Source organism: Podarcis erhardii, assembly GCF_964252035.2.
Source record: "Podarcis erhardii genome assembly, chromosome: 7".
Classification (NCBI taxonomy): domain Eukaryota; kingdom Metazoa; phylum Chordata; class Lepidosauria; order Squamata; family Lacertidae; genus Podarcis; species Podarcis erhardii.
The window spans coordinates 21,236,389-21,257,307 of NC_138511.1; the positions used below are offsets into that span (position 1 = coordinate 21,236,389).

Genomic DNA, 20,919 nt, shown 5'->3' on the forward strand with positions numbered 1-20,919 from the left:
AAAATTAAGAATGCAGCTCAAAAGGGATTATATCTGTGGAAATTATTTTTTTGTTAAAGGGTCCCCAAGCCCAAAGAATTATGATTAGTTACATTTTTTTATTATTTCACCCTTCTTCTAAAGGTCTCAAGGAGGGGTATGCAGCAGATTTTCCTAGCCTTGGGTCAGCAGAAGTTCCTGCATTGCTCAGGGTTGTACTAGGTGATCCACAGGATCCCTTCCAACTCTACAGTTCTATGAGTTTATGGTCTACAAACTGAAACAGCCACATAGGCTAGCAGGCATGAGGGATGGGAACCAACATGCGAGATCAAGCATGGCTCCAAAAACTGGCTTTCAAATCCCCTCTTACTCATCCTTCTTGTCCCACCAAGCAGTTAGATCAGCTGGAATTTAAGCACCTCAGAAATTTTGGGGAAGGTGAAGGACGCCTGAACTCCTTCAGCAGCAGGGAGGGTGCTAGGAGGTCAATGGTCCCCCCTTGTTCTCCTCCTCCCACCCACTTGATGAAGTCGCTTGCAGTGCCTGACAGGCTCCGCGTCTATGGCCTGTTCCCATAGAAACAGGCTCTTACTTAGCTGAAGGCCTCGGCTGCCTCACTGACCTATATTCTGTGGCTTATGATGTCGTCTCCGTACCTGCCCCTTTTTCTTTTATTTAAAGAGGATTAGGAGCTCAAAGGAGGTGTGTGCCCTCCACAACATTAGGAACACAGGAAGTTGGCCTGTTCTGAATACACCCAGCTGAGGGCCGTCAACACTGACTGGGAGCGCTTCTCTTCCCAACCCTACCTGTTGAACCTGGGACCTTCTGCATAAGATGTCAGCAGGTCTTGCTCATGCACTTCCAAGGACATCTTTGCAATCACAAGGACTACAAACCTGCCCATTCAGGAACATAGGCAGCTGTGATATACAGCCATTGGGCCCATCTAGCTCAACAGCATCTACACTGACTGGCTGCAGCTGTCCAGGGTTTCACAAGGGGGACATTCCCAGCCCTACTACGAGACACCAGAGAATGAATCTGGGGCCTTCTGCATGCAGAGCAGATGCTCCACGGCTGAGCCCTGCTGCAAGAGGCTTCCTTATACTATTGGTCCATATAGGTCAATAGTGTCTGCACTGACTGGCAAAAGCTCTTCCCAACCCTACCTGGAGAAGCTGGGTAATGAACCCAGGACATTCTGCATGCAAAATCAGATGCTCTGCTACTAAGCCATTGCCATTTTCCTTTCCCACCAATGAAAAGTAAGGGTAATTATGTCGGCGGTCAGTGTTTGAGCTTCCCTGCCATACACATTTCTCTTCTGTGCTTGCTATATTCAGCAATACCTCAGTTTTCGAACGTAATCCATTCCAGAACACCATTCGAGTTCTGAAACGTCCCCAAAACGAAAACGCAATAGCCGACAGCTAGGCCTCAGGATCTTGCATTGAGTGGAAGCCGCTTGGCACATTCGACTCAAGAGGCGTGTTTGAAAACCAAAACATTTACTTCCAGGTTTACGGCATTCGGAAACAGAAATTCTCGTCAACAGAGATGTTCAAAAACCGAGGTACCACAGTATATGGCAAGGTGATCATAGCACTTTAGTTTAAAAAACAAAAGGATATTTAAGATTGCATTCTGCTCAGAGTAGATAAATTGAAATGATTAACTAGGTCTACTCATTTCAGTGGATATACTCTGGAGCAAGATGCAGTTGGATATAGGCCCCTCCCCACACTCACACATGTACGATCTGCAACCAAACATTGCAGAACAGAATACTCCTGTTCAGGATTCCAGACATCCCTTTCTTTCTTCCACCTAGTTTTGCGATTCTCCTCTGCAGCCATCAGTTCTCCTTCTGTGACCAGACAGCAGGCTCAATGCTTGTTGGACTGGGGTACTCTGTTTTTAGTGGGGCTTCCCCCGCTCTCCTTAAGAGTTGTGTTCCTAAAGATTGATGTGCTTCTGTAATTCTTGGGGGACCCCCCCTTCACAGCCCATCCTAACAGATCTTCCAGTTGATCTCACCTGGTTATTATCAGTGGCATGTGCTGTGATCCACTATGACAGATTCGACCCTCCCCTCCATCAAAATATACACACACAAAAGAAACAGATACTCACTCTTTCACGAAATTGTGCAACTGTTGCCGGACAGACCTCTGAGCCTGGTCGAAAAGGATCTAAGGCAGAGGGAAAGAGGAAGCAGGGAAGAGAAAGCAAGTAAGACTATGTGAAGAAAACTCACTTAATCGAAGATCTTAAATGTCACCAGACAGCACAGGAGCAGAGGTGCTGCTGAAAGTGGTGTTCTTCTAGGGATTGCCCCAGAAACGCTTCCCAATAGGATAAAACTGTTGAATGGTCACTGTAAAATGTGAAGGTTCATTATTGTTTCACAAGTTGTGTATGTCTTTAAGGGCCAGGGCAAATAACGAGACCCAGTCTTGCAGCTGTGAAACATAGCAGGTGCTGCTAGGTTGTGTTAATTAAGCATTTGGGCATAGTACTGTATTTTTTGCTCTATAAGACGTACCAAACCACAACACGCACCTAGTTTTTGGAGGAGGAAAACAAGAAAAGAAATATTCTGAATCTCAAAAGCCAGAATAGCAAGAGGGGTCGCTGCACAGTGAAAGCAGCAATCCCTCTTGCTGTTCTGGCTTCTGGGATAGCTGCACAGCCTGCATTCGCTCCATAAGACGCACACACATTTCCCCTTACTTTTTAGGAGGGAAAAAGTGAGTCTTATAGAGCAAAAAATACGGTATATAAGGAGCAGCACCTAGCTCTCCCATTACCCTGGGGGATGGGTTGGTGGTTGGGTCATGTTTGTTGTTATCTTTAGTGTAAAAGGAGTTGTTATTAAAACCTTGTTAAAGTTATTTTTGAGTTCCTTGTTATTTATGGTCTCCCCAGCGAGCTCTCTGCAGCGCTACTAAATTGCAAATAACCAACAAAAACCACCTCTAAGAACATAAAACGAGCCCTGCTGAATCAGGCCAAAGTCCTGCATCCTGGTCTCAGAGAGAGTAGAACTTGAGCACAACAGCACCGCTTCTCCTGGCTACTGGATCAGGCCAAAGGCCCACCTAGCCCAGAATCCTGGTCTCACAGTGGCCAACCAGATGCCTCTGAAAAGACTGCCAACAGTACCTGTGAGTCCAAAATCGCTCTGCCCACTTGTGACCCCCAGAAACTGGTGTTCAGAAGCAGGCTACTGGCCAGTGCCGTTTATTTTATTATTATTTTTTAAAGGAGGTGCTCGCATCTTGATAGAAGCGCTATGGGTGTCGGCACAAAATGGCTACCAACGACAGCCAAAGAAAAGAGGCAATGGTACTTCATGAGTGCCATCACACACAAAACTGCGAATTCAATTGAATTTCTCTCCGATTGCAAAGCAAAGCTTCATTTTAAGTGGGGGTTTTTTAAGGCAATAAAACTGGTTCTCAAAGGGTGTGGTGTGTCACACTGGTTTGGCAGGAGAGGACGGCAAGCATGGCAGAATGATTCAAAGACCATCAAGGAAACATTTAAACATATCAGTGCAGTGCAGTATAGTATCAATGCTGTTGTTTTTTTAAAATTTGCAATACCGAGGACAATCCTAGTTGTAGTTTGTCATTATATTTTGGGCATGATTCATGTTCTTATGTAGATGCATTGTTTTATACTTTTTGGATGCCCCATGATCATATTCTAATGTAGTTTTGTTCTATGCTATAAATCAAGCACTGCTAGGAGTTGCTTCATTTTGTTTTCCAATGTATTTCTTATCAATTAAAAATTCAGTGTGGCCTGAGCAAATTTTCCCCCCGAAAGTGCAGCCCGGAGAAAAAAGTTTGAGAACCACTGCAATAAATAACACTTTTTAAACCATTGGGTTTTTTTAAAAAAAACACCCCAAAACCTGTTGTGTTCTGCTCAGGAAAAGCAGCAAGGCTATAGGGCTGGACCACGGACAGCTCCCAGCGATCCACTTGCTCTGAAAGAGATTGGGAGCGGACAGAGGCCTTTTATACCTCCTCCAAGCTCCACCCCCTTGAGAGAATTTAAAGGGTCTTAAAGGGCCAGTCCTCTGGTCTGAAGATGGACACACAACCTCGCAACTTGTGCTCTCCTTGAGCCTCTGGACTGGTGATGTCTGATGGGAGGCCAATATGCCCCCTCATTCAATGAACGTCTGTGTCCCCAATTCCTCCCTCCCACTCAGGTCTTCCTGAGAGGCACTTCAGCTGCCAAATGTTCTGCACAGAACCCCTTCCCAAATATTTTGAACAAGGTCTGTCTATATTTGAATTCCTTGTTTCTACCAGTAGAGGGCACCATCTTCTCATGCTCCAACTTCTACTGGCGCCATATAAAGAAGGCTGCCCACTTTTGCCAGGCAAAATTGACAAAGCCATTTGCATAGAAACATCGAACCAATAAGCATTTAGCTAGAACTATATAATAAAACAGCCAAGACCAGCATCAAGGAGTTGGGGACAGGAACATATGAAGCCTGGTGGCTGGATCAGGCTGATGGCCTATCTAGTCCAGCATCCTGTTCTCCCATTGTTCAACCCAACGCCTGTGGGAATCTTGGAAACAGGACCTGAGTGCAACTGCAAATGGCACACAGAGGACAGGATGGGATAGAGAGAAGGAGTATTTCAATGAAACTCTAAGGGTGGTACTTAACTAAGTTTTTACTCAGAGTAAAGGTAAAGGTAAAGGACCCCTGACAGTTAAGTCCAGTCTCAGACGACTCTGGGGTTGCAGCACTCATCTCGCTTTACAGGCTGAGGGAGCCGCTGTTTGTCCACAGAGTTTTTCCGGGTCATGTGGCCAGCATGACTAAGCCGCTTCTGGCGAACCAGAGTAGCGCATGGAAACGCCGTTTACCTTCCCACTGGAGTGGTACCTATTTATCTACTTGCACTTTCTGGTGTGCATTCGAACTGCTAGGTTAGCAGGATCTGGGACCGAGCAACAGGAGCTCACCCCATCGTGGGGATTTGAACTGCCGACCTTCTGATCGGCAAGCCCAAGAGGCTCAGTGGTTTAGACCACAGTGCCACCCGCGTCCCTGGTTTACTCAGAGTAGACCACTGAAATCGATGACCATGGGGCTGTTTAGAGCCATTGATTTTAATAGGTCTACACTGAGTAAAACCGAGTTAAACACACCCCTTGAACACAATGCTTTAAGAAAATCAGCTCTTTTCTCATAAGCTGCAATATTGAATTGACTACTGGCCAATATCTTGCGGAGATGATTTGCAGAGGGATCCTCCATTTATTTATTTTTAAAAAATCAAATTAAATTGATTGGATTTTTTAAAAAGAGCTCAGCTTACTATTTTTATTTTTTTAATGTCTGATTTCTAACTACACAGTTGTTTTTTGGGCTTCCAATCCATGCTTGGAAGGGTTCGTATGAAATAAAAAGTTTCCAGAAAGTCTGTCTCGCCTTCCCACCCATCTCTCAGCCCCAGAGAAGTCATCAAGATTCCAGGATGTGACTCACTCAAATGCTGGTCACTTTGGATGGAGATTTTCCTCCGGGATCAGGGGCTAATCCTTAAAGCTTCCTGGTTGCAAAGCTAGCCCAGCCACAGAGGCAAGCTAAGCAAGAGTCTGGGTGCCAAAATTCCGGGGCCATATCTTAAGAAAATGTGGGAAGGCAAAGAGATCCCCCCCCATCGATTTATTTCCTTTCCCGAATTCCATGGAGATTCCTGTGCATGCACCATTTGCCACATCTCTTCATACACACACACACCCGCAATCTTGATCCTATTGTCGTATCAGCAGTATTCCTCTTGTTGTTCAACCAACATGAAGGAGAGCAGGATGCATCTCAGTGGCAGAACATCTGCTTTGCATGCAGAAGGTCTCAGGTTCAATCCCTGGCTTCTCCAGGTAGGGTTGGGAATGTCCCCTGCCTGAAACCCTAGCGAACCGCTGCCAGTCAGAGTAGACAATACTGAGCTAGATGAACTTTATAACACAGCTTTCTGTGTTCTTAAACAATGCACAGGAAGAACATTCGTGCCAACTCTGAAATACAGCCACATCAAGATCTCCCCACCCAGCGTTCCATCCATAAGCAGCTGTGCACTGGTGATTTGCTCTAAAATACAGGTGGATTTTCAATAATAATAATAATAATAATAATAATAATAAATGTGTTACTTATACCCCACCCATCTGGCCAGGCCTCTGCAGCCACTCTGGGCAGCTCCCAACTGAATATTAAAAACACGATAAAACATCAAACATAAGAAACTTCCCTAAACAGGGCTGCCTTCAGATGTCTTCTGAAGAGTCAGATAGTTGTTTATTTCCTTGACATCTGATGGGAGGGCGTTCCACAGGGCGGGTGCCACTACCGAGAAGGCCCTCTGCCTGGTTCCCTGTAACCTCACTTCTCACAATGAGGGAACTGCCAGAAGGCCCTCGGCATGTACTAATGTGGAAACAAACTTTTGATTGGAAACATGAGAAATTGCCAGGTTCACCCATCACTTCCTACCAGTATCTTGCCGTTGGGAAAATCACAGACATTTTGCAGCAGGGCTTGCAAGGAAGGGAGTTGGCCAGCCAGGGAGGAGATAGCAGTTCCACTTTGCCGTTTAATGGCCCAGAGGAAAGATCCATGAGCTACTGCACTGATGCGATCCCTAATGCCATTGCATTGCTGCGTTACCCTAAGCGCAGCAGCCTGAAACAGTAAAGGCTATCGATCCGTAACTGGCAGAGACTTTAATAGCTAGGAGCAAGACCACTGACTGCTCTGGCTTTTTGCAGGGATGCTTCCCAAAGCCTCAGCACCTTTATTTCTCTCCTGGGTTTTGGACTTCCAAAAGGCCCAGTCTCATTTCTGAAGCAGGAGCAAGGTATGTATGTTTGGTGCCTTCCTGATGTTTTGGACCACAACTCCCATCAGCCCCAGGGAGCTGTAGTCTGAAACAGCTGGAGGTCAGTGAAGTCTTTTTCTTGGAGATGCTAGAGGAATTCATTCTTAGGAAGGAGCATGTAGAAGACCTCCTTACGCTGAGTCTATCTCTGAGGTACGACATTGCCTGCAAAGATAAAAGTAAGGCGCGAGTCCTCATGGTTGTAAATAAAGGGCTGGTTTCAATAAACAGATAGGAAACTTTGACTGGATAGCTTAGTTGGTTAGAGCGTGGTGCTGATAACACCAAGGTTGCAGGTTCGATCCCCATATGGGACAGCTGCATATTCCTGCATTGCAGAGGGTTGGACTAGATGATCCTACGGGTCCCTTCCAACTCTACGATTCTACGAAACTGCCTTAAACCAACTCACACTACTGGTCTGTCTAGCTCAGCGTTGCCTACTGGGCGCTCCAGAGTCTCAGGCAGGAATATTTCCCACCACTAACTGGTGATGCTAAGGAATGAACCTGGGACCTTCTGCATGCAAAACAAGTGCAACATGGCCCCTCTTCACAAATCCCTACACGAAATGACTTCTGGGACAAAATGTGTGGCTCAAAAGCTATCCCGTAAATCCTAAGGATTGGAAGCTGGAAAAATGTACTCCCAGCAGAAGGAAAACAAGCCTTTGAAATAGAGTGTGACTTAAAGGTAAGGGTAAATGGACCCCTGACCATTAGGTTCAGTCGCGGACGACTCTGGGCTTGCGCGCTCATCTTGCTCTATAGGCCAAAGGAGCCAACGTTTGTCCGCAGACAGCTTCCAGGTCATGTGGCCAGCATGACTAAGCCGCTTCTGGCGAACCAGAGCAGCGCACGGAAACGCCGTTTACCTTCCCGCCAGAGCGGTACCTATTTATCTACTTGCACTTTGACGTGCTTTCGAACTGCTAGGTTGGCAGGAGCACGGACCGAGCAATGGGAGCTCACCCCATCACGGGGATTCGAACCACCGACCTTCTGATCAGCAAGTCCTAGGCTCTGTGGTTTAACCCACAGCGCCACCCGCGTCCTGTGGCTCGGAAACTAGCCCGTAAATCCTAAGGATTGGAAGCTGGAAAAATGTACTCCCAGCAGAAGGAAAACAAGCCTTTGAAATAGAGTGTGACCCCCTTTTTGCCAGGGTAAGCTGACGGGTCACATGACCGAGTTGAACAGATTTGGGATCCAGCAGAAGTCACCCCGCCTTGCCCGTTTTCTGTCCCTGCCGCTCCCACATAACGCCTATTTGGGGGGTACTGCCACAGAAGACGGTGCTTCTCTGCGATGATACTGAAAGGCCAAACCCTCGTGCGCCGCACACCCAGAGCGAGCGCTGCTTGCAGCCTCACGACTCCCTCTGCCTTTACACAGGGAGCAGGGGATGAGCCAACGTGCTAAATCCCGCCCCCATGCGCACACAAGGGGGGGGGACACGAAGCACAGAAACAGAAAAACCACTAAAAATAACTTTCCTCCCCCTCCAGATTGCTCCAGGCTTCGCCGCCCAGCAGAAAGATGTTTGAGTCAATCTACAGACATTCCCCGGAGACAGATCTCCACGCATGACAGCGCAGGACCCTGTGTGGAGCAGCATGCCCTTGGGAAAGGAGAGTTGCAAGCGGCGACAGTTCTGTGTATTTTTCATTTGGTGTGGAAGGCAGAAACAGGTGCTTTTATGAAAAGAGCTGCAGTTCCCAAAGTGAGCAGTACTCCCCACTACCACAGGGGGCAGTGTGATTACTTGGGGGGCGCTGCTAAGAGGCAAGGGGGTGGCAGGAGGTACCCTAAGAGGCTTCAAAAAGCTGGTATCGCCGGACCAAGTTCATCAGCTTTGTCAAAATAATTATACTAAATCCTTTCACTTGGATTGTGAACAAATGTGCAATGAATTGTTACAGTTTGGAATTTTATTGCATTGTTATCTTCCTCAGTGGGTTGTGGAAAACCACTCTTCTGAATAATGCTTTTTAAACCAGTGGTTCTCAAAGGGTGTGGCATGCCGCACTGATGTGGCAGGAGAGGATGGCAAGTGTGGCAGGAAGATTCAAGGGCAATCAAAGAAGGATTTAAACATTTCAGTATAGTATAAAGGTAAAGGGACCCCTGACCATTAGGTCCAGTCGTGGACGACTCTGGGGTTGCGGTGCTCATCTCGCTTTATTGGCCAAGGGAGCCGGCGTACAGCTTCCGGGTCATGTGGCCAGCAGGACTAAGCAACTTCTGGCGAACCAGAGCAGCGCCCGGAAACGCCATTTACCTTCCTGCTTTAGGGGTACCCATTGATCTACTTGCACTTTGACGTGCTTTCCAACAGCTAGATGTGCAGGAGCAGGGACCGAGCAACGGGAGCTCACCCCATCGCGGGGATTCTACCCACCGACCTTCTGATCGGCAAGCCCTAGGCTCTGTGGTTTAGACCACAGCGCCACCCGCATCCTGTATAGAATAGAATAGAACAGAATAGAACAGAATAGAATAGAATAGAATAGAATAGAATAGAATAGAATAGAATAGAATAGAATAGTATAGTACAGTATAGTATAGTATAAAAAATGTTTTCATTTGCAGAATATGCAAGAGGTTTGTTTAGAATTATATTTTGGTTCATGTTCTTATGTAGCTGTATTATATTATAAAGTAGTTGTGCTCTATGTTATATATCAAGCACTGGTAGTTGTTTCTTTTTGCTTTCCAATGTATTCCTTAGCAATAAAGAATTTGGTTTGGTGTGCACAAATTTCTATACTGAAGGTGTGGCCCAGAGAAAAATGTTTGAGAACGACCTGCGTTGCAGGTTTGGGAGCACTCAGGGGAAGGTACATAAAATGGTGCACACTGGTCCATCTAACCTTGCAGCAAAAAGCAAAAAGCTTTTCAGGCTCCAGCAACAAGGAGCCTTCGGCCTGGTGACCAGAGGCAGAGATGGGTGCAGCTACGGATGCAGATCTCACCCTTTGTACAGCAGGCTAATTTCTAAACACAGCCCTCTCTGTCCTCCATCCAGGAGAAGAGGAGGTTAAGGGGTGATATGATAGCCATGTTCAAATATATAAAAGGATGTCACATAGAGGAGGGAGAAAGGTTGTTTTCTGATGCTCCAGAGAAGCGGACACGGAGCAATGGCTCCAAACTACTAGAAAGAAGATTCCACCTAAACATTAGGAAGAACTTCCTGACAGTAAGAGCTGTTCGACAGTGGAATTTGCTGCCAAGGAGTGTGGTGGAGTCTCCTTCTTTGGAGGTCTTTAAGCAGAGGCTTGACAACCATATGTCAGGAGTGCTCTGATGGTGTTTCCTGCTTGGCAGGGGGTTGGACTCGATGGCCCTTGTGGTCTCTTCCAACTCTATGATTCTATGATTCTATGATTCTATGATTCTATGATTCTAAGCAGGAAGAAGCACGATCAGAACTAAAGGATGCTTTCCAGCTAGCCACAAAACCCCCTAAAGGAGAGTTCAGAGCAGGGCTGGGGAGGGGGGTGGCCTGAGAAGAGGGGGGATGGCCTGAGAAGAGCCCTGAGGCTCAGGCAGAGAGGTCCAGAATGCCTCATTTGATTTCCCCAGGCCTGCTGTTGTTCCCCATATGCTAACAACTGGTGCTGAACTAAAAAATACACCTCCTCCCCCCCCCCCGTGTTTCCCTCCCAACCATCAGTAACGGGAAAATAAATTGCATTTGGAAATTATCTGCTGAAAATCTGGGGGAGGACAGATTTCGGCACAGTGCTACCAACAACTTTCCAAAAAATAATAGAAATTATCCCCCGCAAATGCCAATCCAACGCCCTGCGAGTATTTTAAGCTTGCTGCTCAGCAGGAGATGCACAAACTTGAAAGCTGAACGAACTGAAGGGTGTTTGGGCTGTGTGTGTGTGTGTGTGTGTGTGTGTGTGTGTATGACCTAGATTTTTTTTCTACACCGTCTCTTGTCTCTCTCCATTAAGGGAGGGCATCTAGTTTTAGAATCACAGCTAACTGTGCCCAGATGTGGTGCATTTGAAAGGATATAGAGGCTGCTGAGAAGATCTGCAACAGGGGCGGGGAACCTTTTCCAGCCCAGGGGCCACATTCCCTCCTGGGCAGCCTTCCAAGGGCCGCATGCCAGTGGTGGGTGGGGCTGGGGGCTAAAGTGAGTGGAGCAACCAATGTACGTCTCACCACCCCCCTCCTAGACAAGCTAGAGGCATTAGACACATTCCAACCATGCAAAAAAAATTGTGGTCTAAAACAGGACAGGTGAGGGGTGTAGCCTGAGGAGAGGGGGTGTGGCCTGGGGATAATTGTGAGGGCCAGGTAGAGACAAATGAAGGGTCGCATTAGGCCCCCAGGCCTGAGGTTCTCCACCCCCACAACCTACAAGGACCTTTCCTTAGATACGTTTTAAACAATGGATGGCCCCCTTCTCAATGCTCGGCTTTACTCAGTGCCATCTCTGCACCTAACGGGTGGTGTGGTGAAGCGGTTAGAGCATTTGACTACAACAAGGGAGACTCTGGTTCAAACCCTGACTCAGCCACTGACCTTGGGCCAGTCAGCATAACCTACCTCACAGGGCTGTTGTGGGGATAAAATGAGTAACTGAGGATCATGTACCGGTATATGTTGCCTTGAACTCCTTGCAGGAAAGGGAGGATCAAGCAAATGAATGAAATCTTATCAGCGCAATCTAGACCTGCGCTTCCTGTTTTAATTGCTGTGTTGTTTTACTGTTCATGCCTATTGTATATTCTAATAACTAATGCTTATATTTTAATTGCCTGTGCAACTGGATAGAATCCTGTTTTAGGCATTAAGTGGCATACACTTTAGGCATTAAGTGGCATATTCTTAATTAAGAATAAAAACTAATTAATATTTACTGAGGCCAAGTCCATACCACTACAGTGGTAGCTCGGGTTACATATGCTTCAGGTTACATACGCTTCAGGTTACAGACTCCTCTAACCCAGAAATAGTACCTCTGGTTAAGAACTTTGCTTGAGGATGAGAACGGAAATCGTGCGGCAGCGGCACGGCGGCAGCTGGAGGCCCCATTAGATAAAGTGGTACCTCAGGTTAAGAACAGTTTCAGGTTAAGAACAGACCTCCGGTGCAAATTAAGTTCTTAACCAGAGGTACCACTGTATTAGAATGAACATCAATTGACCCATGGAAAAACTGAGGTTGAGACTGTATGGCCCTCGTCCGTCACCCCAGGAGTGTCATTGAGAAGGAAACCGTTTTATGCCTTCCCCTTCTGGACGCAGATTTTACAGCCCTGAGGATTAGATGCCCCTGCCAGACTTTCTCCCGGCGACTGATTTCCCCCCCAAAAAAATTTGAAACATGGAGCAGAAACGCAGCCTGCACCATCCCTGACCTGCCGCGGCTGGACGGGGGAGAAAACCTTTCCTTATTTCAAAGCCCCCTCGCCCCACTCCAAAAGAGTGGCAGCCGTCCTGTGCCGTCCACTCCCTCTGTCTGGAGTTACTCTGCAGACACAGTTCCTGGCTTGCTGAAGAGCTAACTCAGCAGCTTATGTGGAACTCCCTGGCTAGAGGGATGGGTGAACTCAGATCACAGCAACGGCAGACAGGAAGGACTATATAAATGCTATTATTAATGAGCATCGAATGAGAGCAGTATTTGAGGCAGGGGTGGGGGGATCTCAAAGCTGGTGGGGGGGGTTCAAATGTAGCCCTCCAGACCTCTCCAGCTGGCCCTGGGGACCCTCCCCAGGCCACACCCCTCCTTCCTAGGCCATGCCCTTCTGCTTAGGAACCCTCCTCAAGTGTTTTTGCCTGGGATAGAACAAAACAGGTGCTACAGCCCTGAGCTGTGACCCTTTCCCTTATATTTTAGGAACACGGGAAGCTGTCTCACACTGAGTTGGTCCAATGTGCTCAGTATTGCCCACACTGGCTGGCAGCAGTTGTCCGGGTTTTTGGACAAGATTCTCTCCCCCTTTCCTACCCAGCCCTACCTGGACCTCCTGCATGAAAAATGAATGCTCTACCACTGAGTTACACCAACTCTCCTTAAGACAGGGACATAGAAAGCTACCTTATACCAAGTCAGACCATTGGTCCACCTACCCCAGCATTGTCTACAGTGGCTGGCAGCTGTTCTCCAGCTACCTGGAGATGCTGGGGATTGAACCTGGGACCTCTGGCATGCAAAACAGATGATCTGTCACTGTTCTATGGGCCTTCCCTTGAGAAGCAACTCCTCCAGCCCATATCTGCACTGCCTACAATCCTGAGCTGGACACTCCTGCCCCAAGACCAAAGGTCCCCACACTATCAGTCTGAGTTCCTGTCCAGCTCTCAAGTGCCACCACCCCACCTCCTCCATGGTCACAGGAACAGAGGAGACCATGAGCCAGGCAAGAACGCCAGAGCTGCCCCACCCAAGTTGTTGTTGTTGCACCCCAAGTCCTGCTTGGGGGCTCCCCAGAAGGATCTTGTTGGCCGCTGTTGGAATATGATATGGTGCTAAAAGGGCCTTTGACCCGATCCAGCAGAGTTCATCTTATGTCCTTAAGAGACTGTGCTCCTTGGAACTTCCTGGACACTGGAAGTCTGCGCTGTCCACTCTCGGAGGCAGGACAGTGGGAGAGATCAGCCTTGATCTCAAACAGCAAGGCAGCTCAGTTGCGACCTTCAGGTCTGTTAACATCACTGCATGTGCAAGGCTTTTATAATGTTTACGAAACATCACTTAACGCAGCCACAGCCGCACCGCACCAAGGAACTCCTGGCAGGATGTGACTTACCATGTGGTAGTTGACCATTTCCTGCAGGCTGTCTCCAAACTTGTTCAGGCATTCCTGCAGAAGGAAGAGAGGCATGGCAGTGAGAGAAGAACAGAGGCCTGAAAGGGAGAGTGGGGGGTGGACATAGATGTAACCCCCCCCCTTAATTTAGCTCCAGTCTCAACAAGCACCACTGTGGAGATCACACAGGGTCCCCGGACATTTAATGGTCTATTGATCCCTGTGCCACCACTGTGCTCGCTTCCCTGCTGCCATCAACCCGTTACTCTCTGGTAAAACACTGAGTCCAGACAGATGTTAAAAGTGAACCAAGAAAAAAAACCAAGTTTATTTTACAAACATTAACAAGTTTATGGTTTCTCAGATAATATTCCTGTCAGTATCTTTAGTTTCTTTACTGACCTATACCTTCCTAATACCTTCTGACTAATTATCTCAACCAATTGACTGACTCCTCTTAACAAATTCTCTCACTCTCTCACACCAGACTAGCCCAACCCACAGACTTCTCTTCTCTGTCTCTTCTAACTCCAGACTGTCTTCTCAACCACCCTAACTCCTCCCAAAAAATACCTCTGTGCTTAAAACCTTATACACAGTTAACTCTGCCCCTTGGGTTCCCATTGGTTAGTCATTTTACAATTAGTTAACCCTTTCCTTATGAACCCAGTATGATGTCACACACCTAGGAGGACAAACGCCACATCCCTCTGCCCACGTGCTCATCCTTCACTTCCTGGGTCACCTGCGGTCAGCCTCACCCACCTATCAACCTTGGGCAATTGTGGGGAGTGAGGGTGGATAGAGGAGATAAGGGTTGGGTCTGCAGGCCAGACCCACTTCCTCACTCCTAGATTACAAGGCAAAGACCCCTCATATCTACATTGTCTTGAGCTCTTTGGGAGACTGGCTGGACGTGATGGTGAACCCCAATTTGCTGTGGTGAGATTTCTACAAGTGCTCTGTGCACAGGGCAAAGAGGACCCCACTTTTCAAAGAACATGGTGCTTCCCTGAGCAAAATGAACAGGCAAATCCATCCTGATGTTCTCAGAGGTGCAGCTCAGAACCAGTGATGCGCAAGTCTGTGCATTTCACTTTCTCATTCTTCCAGTCAAGTTCAGTTCCCAACACTGCCACATCAGTGTGGGATATACACATCAGCACTGCAGTGCATATTTCTCCAAATATACACACATTTGTGTGCAATTTTGACTATAAAACACAATTTTGCAAAACCATTTTGCCCAATAATGTTCAATGTTTGCATCTCTCTCTCTCTCTCTCTCTCTCTCTCTCTCTCTCTCTCTCTCTCTCACACACACACACACACACACATATATGTATGTATGTATGTATGTATGTACAATTTACTCCAATTATATGTGTTTTTGTACACAGTGCTTGCCTGGGTCTATTTTGCCTAATCTACACACATTTGCAAAGCATGTTTCTCCTAATATTTACATTTTCTCTAATACAATGTATGTGTAATGTGATTTTTGCTCATATGCATTCCTATGCACACTTTACCCCAGCTACATGCATTTTTTGTATGCATGACTTGGCCAGAGCACTGAATTGCAAAAATTGGAAAAGTGCGGATTTTGAAGGATGGCTGTCTTTCAGCTCTCGTATTGTTTTGGCCTGCGCAAATCAGGTAGGTCCACCTTTAAATGCAATATGAATTGAAATTCTGCCCACCCCCAATTCGTGTTATGAACTCAAGAGGCTTCCCCCACTCCTTCTGATCCCCATCCCAAAGGTACCGCCTCAACTCCTGTTCAGTTCCCTCTGCAACGACTTATCCTCCCTCTTCCCAAATAGCGGATGTTCGCTGACCTACTTCAGATGCATCATCTCTGCTTTCTGGCTTTTCAGAAAGAGATGCGATTCCTTGAGGCATCCAACTCCTCAGATATTTTTAGCCTGGTGTGTGTGTGAGAGAGAGAGTGTGTGTGTGTTGCTTAAGCTTGAGTTACTAGATCCAAACAGCTTTATGCATTTACCCTTTTTGCAAAAAGACAGAAAATGGTGGGTTTGTGCCTGCAATTGCAGGAAGGATAATTTTCCACGTGTCTGATTTGGTGCTTTAATTTGCAAAAATGAAAAACGAAAGAAACACAAACCCACAGTGTTCCTCTGGAAACGCTGAAATTCTCAGCTCTCAAATAGTGTTCCTCTGGAAACGCTGAAATTCTCAGCTCTCAAATACTCAAGATTGACCTTGCTCAGAAATTGTTGTCACTGCCGCATTGTTGTGCAAATGTCACATGTATCTAATTCTCAACCCCTCCTCCAGGAACACTAATTCAACGGCTGAATCTGCTTCCCTGCATTAGATTTTACGAATAGATAGGAAGCTGCCTTAGCCAGAATCAGAACATGGGCACATCTAACTCAGTAATGACCACACTGATCAGCAGTGGCTCTCCAGGGTTGCAGGCAGGCAACATTCAAAGCAGTACCAAATGTGGGTGGACTGTGGCTTGCTGTGGATGGTGGAGGTTGTAGCCCAACAATGTATGAGGAACCAAAGTTGAAGAACACTGGCAGGCAATGACTCTGGCGTTTCAGACAGGGATTTCTCCCTGTCCTACCTGGAAATGCCAGAGACTGAATCTCATTCAGTCTACCACCAGATGCCCTGTATCCTATTCATCACATTAGCACAGTGGTTCCTAAACCATTGCCCGCTTGGTTCCATAACCTCATCCCCAGTGCTCCCTACCCTATTAAAAATATTATTAAGAACAGCAGTTTGCACAACCCACTAAGGAAGATGGTAGCACCATAAAATCCAAAACAGTAACAATTAATTTCACATTTATTTGAAATCCACTGAAAACTATTTAGTTCAATGAATTCAACAAAATGGTTGAACTTGATCCAGTGATACCAGCTTTTCCAAGTCTGATAGATTTGGGGGTTTTGTTTGTTTGCTTGCTTTTTTTTACCCCTTTCTGTCACCCCCTTGCCTCTGAGCACAACCCTAGGTAATCTCATTGGCCTCCCAGGGGCAATCCTGCCCTCTTTGGTAACTACTGCATTAGTAGATTAGTAGAGTTTGCCCGCCCAGGCCTACCCATGGTATTTTGCTGCCTGAGGCGGTGCAGCAAATGTTAAACACACACACACACACGGTTTAAGGTGTCCAGTCTAAGCCACATCCTCTCCCTGTCAGTAAGAATAGAGCAATAATAAATCACGCTCTTTCACGATGCCTAAAATCAGCCTCCCGAGGTGGCTGCCTCCCTCTCCCTAAGGGTAGGGCCGGCTCTAATGGCTCAGTGCTGAGAGGGCAGGCACCCTGTGCACCTCACCCTTTAGCTCCTCATAGATCTGGGGTTTGGTCGGGCAGTGCTGCATGCCGTCTGCTTACCGAGATCATTTCGTCCTTCTTGCATTGCTGTGAAAGGTCCCGGACCCCTCCGACAAAATGCTTGTTGGTGATGAGGTAGGCCTTTCCGGCATCTATCATATTACTGCATAGCTTTACCAGCTGCGAAGGAAAGAAGTGTGGGACAAGGGGCATCGGTCAGAAATGGGCACAACAATAACTGGCGCCCGAGTTTGCTTTTCCACCCTCTTCCTTCCCTGTCTCTTTTCCCCCACGTGTGTCGTGCATTTTTAGATTGCATACCTGTGAGCAGAGACCGTCTTGTTTTAAACTGGCTACTCACAAGCTGCTCTGCGAGCCTTTTTGGCAGAATAACTTAGAGCAAATGTTCCAAATAAGTAAACAGAGGGCAAGGAGAGTTGCCCAAGGCTGAGAAGTAGGTGCAAGTCAGAGCCAGCACACAGAATAACCTTTGGCTGCTCCACTCATGTTCCCTCTGTTTCTGTCATCTGGCAGGCCCGAGAAATGGGTGCTGGCAAACGTCTCCGAGCTGCTGCATCCGATTCCAGGGAACGAAAAAAGAAAAACCCAAAAAGATGCAGCTGCCGGCCACATCTGGCTCCCAGATGGACACACCAGCGTGGCTTGGAGGAAGCCTCTGGAAGCGAAAGGGAGGCGTATTCTGCAACGTGGCAGTTTCTGCAACGCTGTTCGGTCCCCACACACTGCAGACCGAGCTGCATGCCGTTTGCTGTGAGCAGATGCTTTGGGAGGAATTCTACCCAGCCGAGCCCTACTCAGAGGAGGCCCACTGAAATTAAAGGACCCAAGTGAGTCAAGCTCATTAACGTCAGTGGGTCCAGGGCTAGAGTTAGATGCAAACCAGTGCCTTTGGGAAGGGGGCACATGCAGCCAGGGAAACCCCTGAAATATTGTTAGAAATGTAACAAAGTGTAGGGAAATCTAGCACAATAGTCCTAAAAAAGCAAAAATAGGCCATCCAGGGATGCAGCAGTAGGGGAAAAAAAGAAAAAAAAGTAACAGCTTTAAAACAACTGAGATACAGGCCATAGTCACATAAAGCGCTATGATGCCACTTTAAACAGTCACGGCTTCCACACAAAGAATCCTGGGAGGATCTGTAGTTTGTTAAGGGTGCTGAGATTTGTTAAGGTAAAGGTAAAGGGACCCCTGACAATTAGGTCCAGTCGTGACCGACTCTGGGGTTGCAGCGCTCATCTCACTTTATTGGCCGAGGGAGCTGGCGTACAACTTCCGGGTCATGTGGCCAGCATGACTAAGCCGCTTCTGGCGAACCAGAGCAGCACACAGAAACGCCATTTACCTTCCCGCCGGAGCGGTACCTATTTATCTACTTGCACTTTGACGTGCTTTTGAACTGCTATGTCGGCAGGAGCAAGGACCAAGCAATGGGAGCTCACCCCGTCGTGGGGATTTGAACTGCCGACCTTCTGATCAGCAAGTCCTAGGCTCTGTGGTTTAACCCACAGCGCCACCCACGTCCCTTGAGATTTGTTAAGAGACCCTTATGCCCCTCCCAGAGCTACAATTCCCAGTGGTTTAACAGTCAATCCCTCTTCACAGGCCCTTCATGGACTCCCAACTCCCAGCATGGGCCAATGGTCAGACAGGATGGGAGTTGGAGTCCAGAAGCATCTCGAGGGTCACATATTTGTTAACCAACTTGCCACTGGATTTGCCTGCCTCTGTGCGTGTTTGTGTGAGCTCCACCAACTTACCTTGTCAAGCTTGGCTTCTATTTCCACAACATCCGTTTCCACCTCATCTATGGTCGCCCTGCAAGAAGGGAGACAGAGACATAAGTTCTTGCTTGAGATTGCATGAGATTCATTGCATACCCTCCAACACACCGCAGAGGAAAATCAGGACGTGCATCTTTCGGGGCTGCACCCACCAAAGTTTCAGCAGCACGCTGGGTAGACAGCAGCGCGCTGATTGGTGGCTGAGAGGCATGAAGAGGGACAGACATAAATATAGGGAAAGGTGTAGAGTCACAATGCAACCTAAACTTCCGGTAAACAATCTGGAAACTCCAAATATCAATGGTGTAAAATGGCGCCACTCCAGCTCTTAGCCACTCGGTGATGAACCACCCCCGTCCTCCAAGGCACACTTTTGCACTGAGAGAGTGGATATCCAGTTTTTTTCTTGGAGGCCAGAAGTGCTAGCAACGCTTCGGTCTACATTCTTCCGTATCTCTATAGGGGAGGAGGAAGAGCTGGAAGTGGCACTTGTTGTGTTTCCACTTTGGGTGGGCAAGTATCAGGGGGAGGCAGGCGGGTGGGTGGGAAAAGAGAGGCACAGAACCCAAAAAGAGACATCTCAAGATCCAATCAGAAGCCGGGATGGCTTTTGTAATTCCAGGATGTCCCTGTCAAATCAGAACAGTTGACAAATATATGACTATCAGGCCCAAGGCCAGGAAGGCTGAAAGCAGGGGCACATGGAGACAGGGCCAAACGATGACCCATTTCTCCAACTTCTGAATACCTTGCAGAATCATACTGTTGGAAAGGACATCAAAAATCAACTCCCTCTACCAGTTCAGGAAAGTCATGGATACTGGTGGACATCCAGCCTCTGCTCACATCTCTAACACAACCAGTCTTTTCCTGAAATGAACAGTTTGCACCACCAGGAAGTTCTTCCTAATGGCTTATGGACGGCTAGTTGTCATGGCTTGTTGGGGAGCGTGAAAACTCCTCTCCCAAAACACAGGGCAACAACCCTTAACTAGCAAGCAAGGCTGAGATCTATATTCGGCTAATAGCATTGTCACCACCATCTCTCTATTTGCAGTCAATAGACCATTTAAACATTTTAGAACCATTTAATGACAATTAAACATTAATAAAAAAAACAATGCAGGCTCAGCAGCAAATGCAAGGCCCAAAAGTCAAGATTCCAAAATACATCCTCCTTTGCCAGCATCTAGGGCTGCCAAATCCTGCCAATTCCTGAATGGAGTTTGTGACAGGGAGAAGAAGCAAACTTCGATGATCCCAGGTTCAGGTGTAATGAGAAGGCAAAGCTTCCTGATAAGGTTCTGAGAGCCAAAATTATTAGAATGAAGGTGGTGATTTTATTATTTTGTGAATATTATTTAATTCACAGAGGCCTTCCATACATGTCCCAAATGTATGTGCTCGATATGTAATTAAAAACAGCTAAGAACTAAACACTGGTTACAAAACATTAAAAACAACAACAGTACTCATCCAGCTGGAGAAGGATACTGAATGATCCAGCTGTTCCAAGCATCAACCCCAATGAAGATCGATCCCCACATCATCCAGCCCACAGGGCTTCGCAACCGACCAGAGAACCGACACATCGCTGCGGCACACCAGCTATGGTGAATAGTCAGCCCTCCTGCACTACAACTCCCATCAGCCCCAGTGAGCATGGCCAATGGCCAGGGAAGATGGGAATTCTAGTTCAGTAACAACCTGAGATTCCCCACACCTACTACACAATATGCTAAAGTTGCAGCAGAACACCAATCCACACACTTGACAGCGTGGGGACAACCCTCCCTAAAACGGTTCAGATGTTGTTGGATTCTGACTCCTATCCTTGCTGGCCACTGGCCATGTTGGCTGGGGCGAATGGAAGTTGTAGTCCAAAACAAATTCGGAGGCACCAAGTGAGGGAAGGAATGTTGGACAAGGTGGGCCATTGGCCCCGTACAACCGACAAAATGTTGATATTCTTAACTGGGGGTCGAAGAGGCTTAAAATTAAGCAATGGGAAACATTGGCGTTCAAGTCAGTAATGTGAAGAAAGGAATTTCCAGGTCAAATCTCCTCACAGCTCTGGAAATACGGGAAGCCAAAAGCCTCCAGCGTGTTCCTTCGGG

At 47.3% G+C, this 20,919-nt stretch overlaps 1 protein-coding gene across 4 annotated transcripts in view; it reads right to left on the bottom strand.

The window, feature by feature from the left end:
* ACAP3 (ArfGAP with coiled-coil, ankyrin repeat and PH domains 3) overlaps positions 1–20,919 on the bottom strand; it is a 154,513-nt gene that overhangs the window by 75,222 nt on the left and 58,372 nt on the right. For all 4 annotated transcript variants that reach the window (XM_081870905.1, XM_081870904.1, XM_081870907.1 and 1 more), the window contains exons 2-5: positions 18,779–18,836; positions 17,061–17,180; positions 13,680–13,733; positions 2,119–2,177 (exon numbers count right to left, since the gene is read on the bottom strand). In XM_081870905.1, the coding sequence (XP_081727031.1) occupies positions 2,119–2,177; positions 13,680–13,733; positions 17,061–17,180; positions 18,779–18,836 (291 nt within the window). The remainder of the gene's footprint in view (positions 1–2,118; positions 2,178–13,679; positions 13,734–17,060; positions 17,181–18,778; positions 18,837–20,919) is intronic.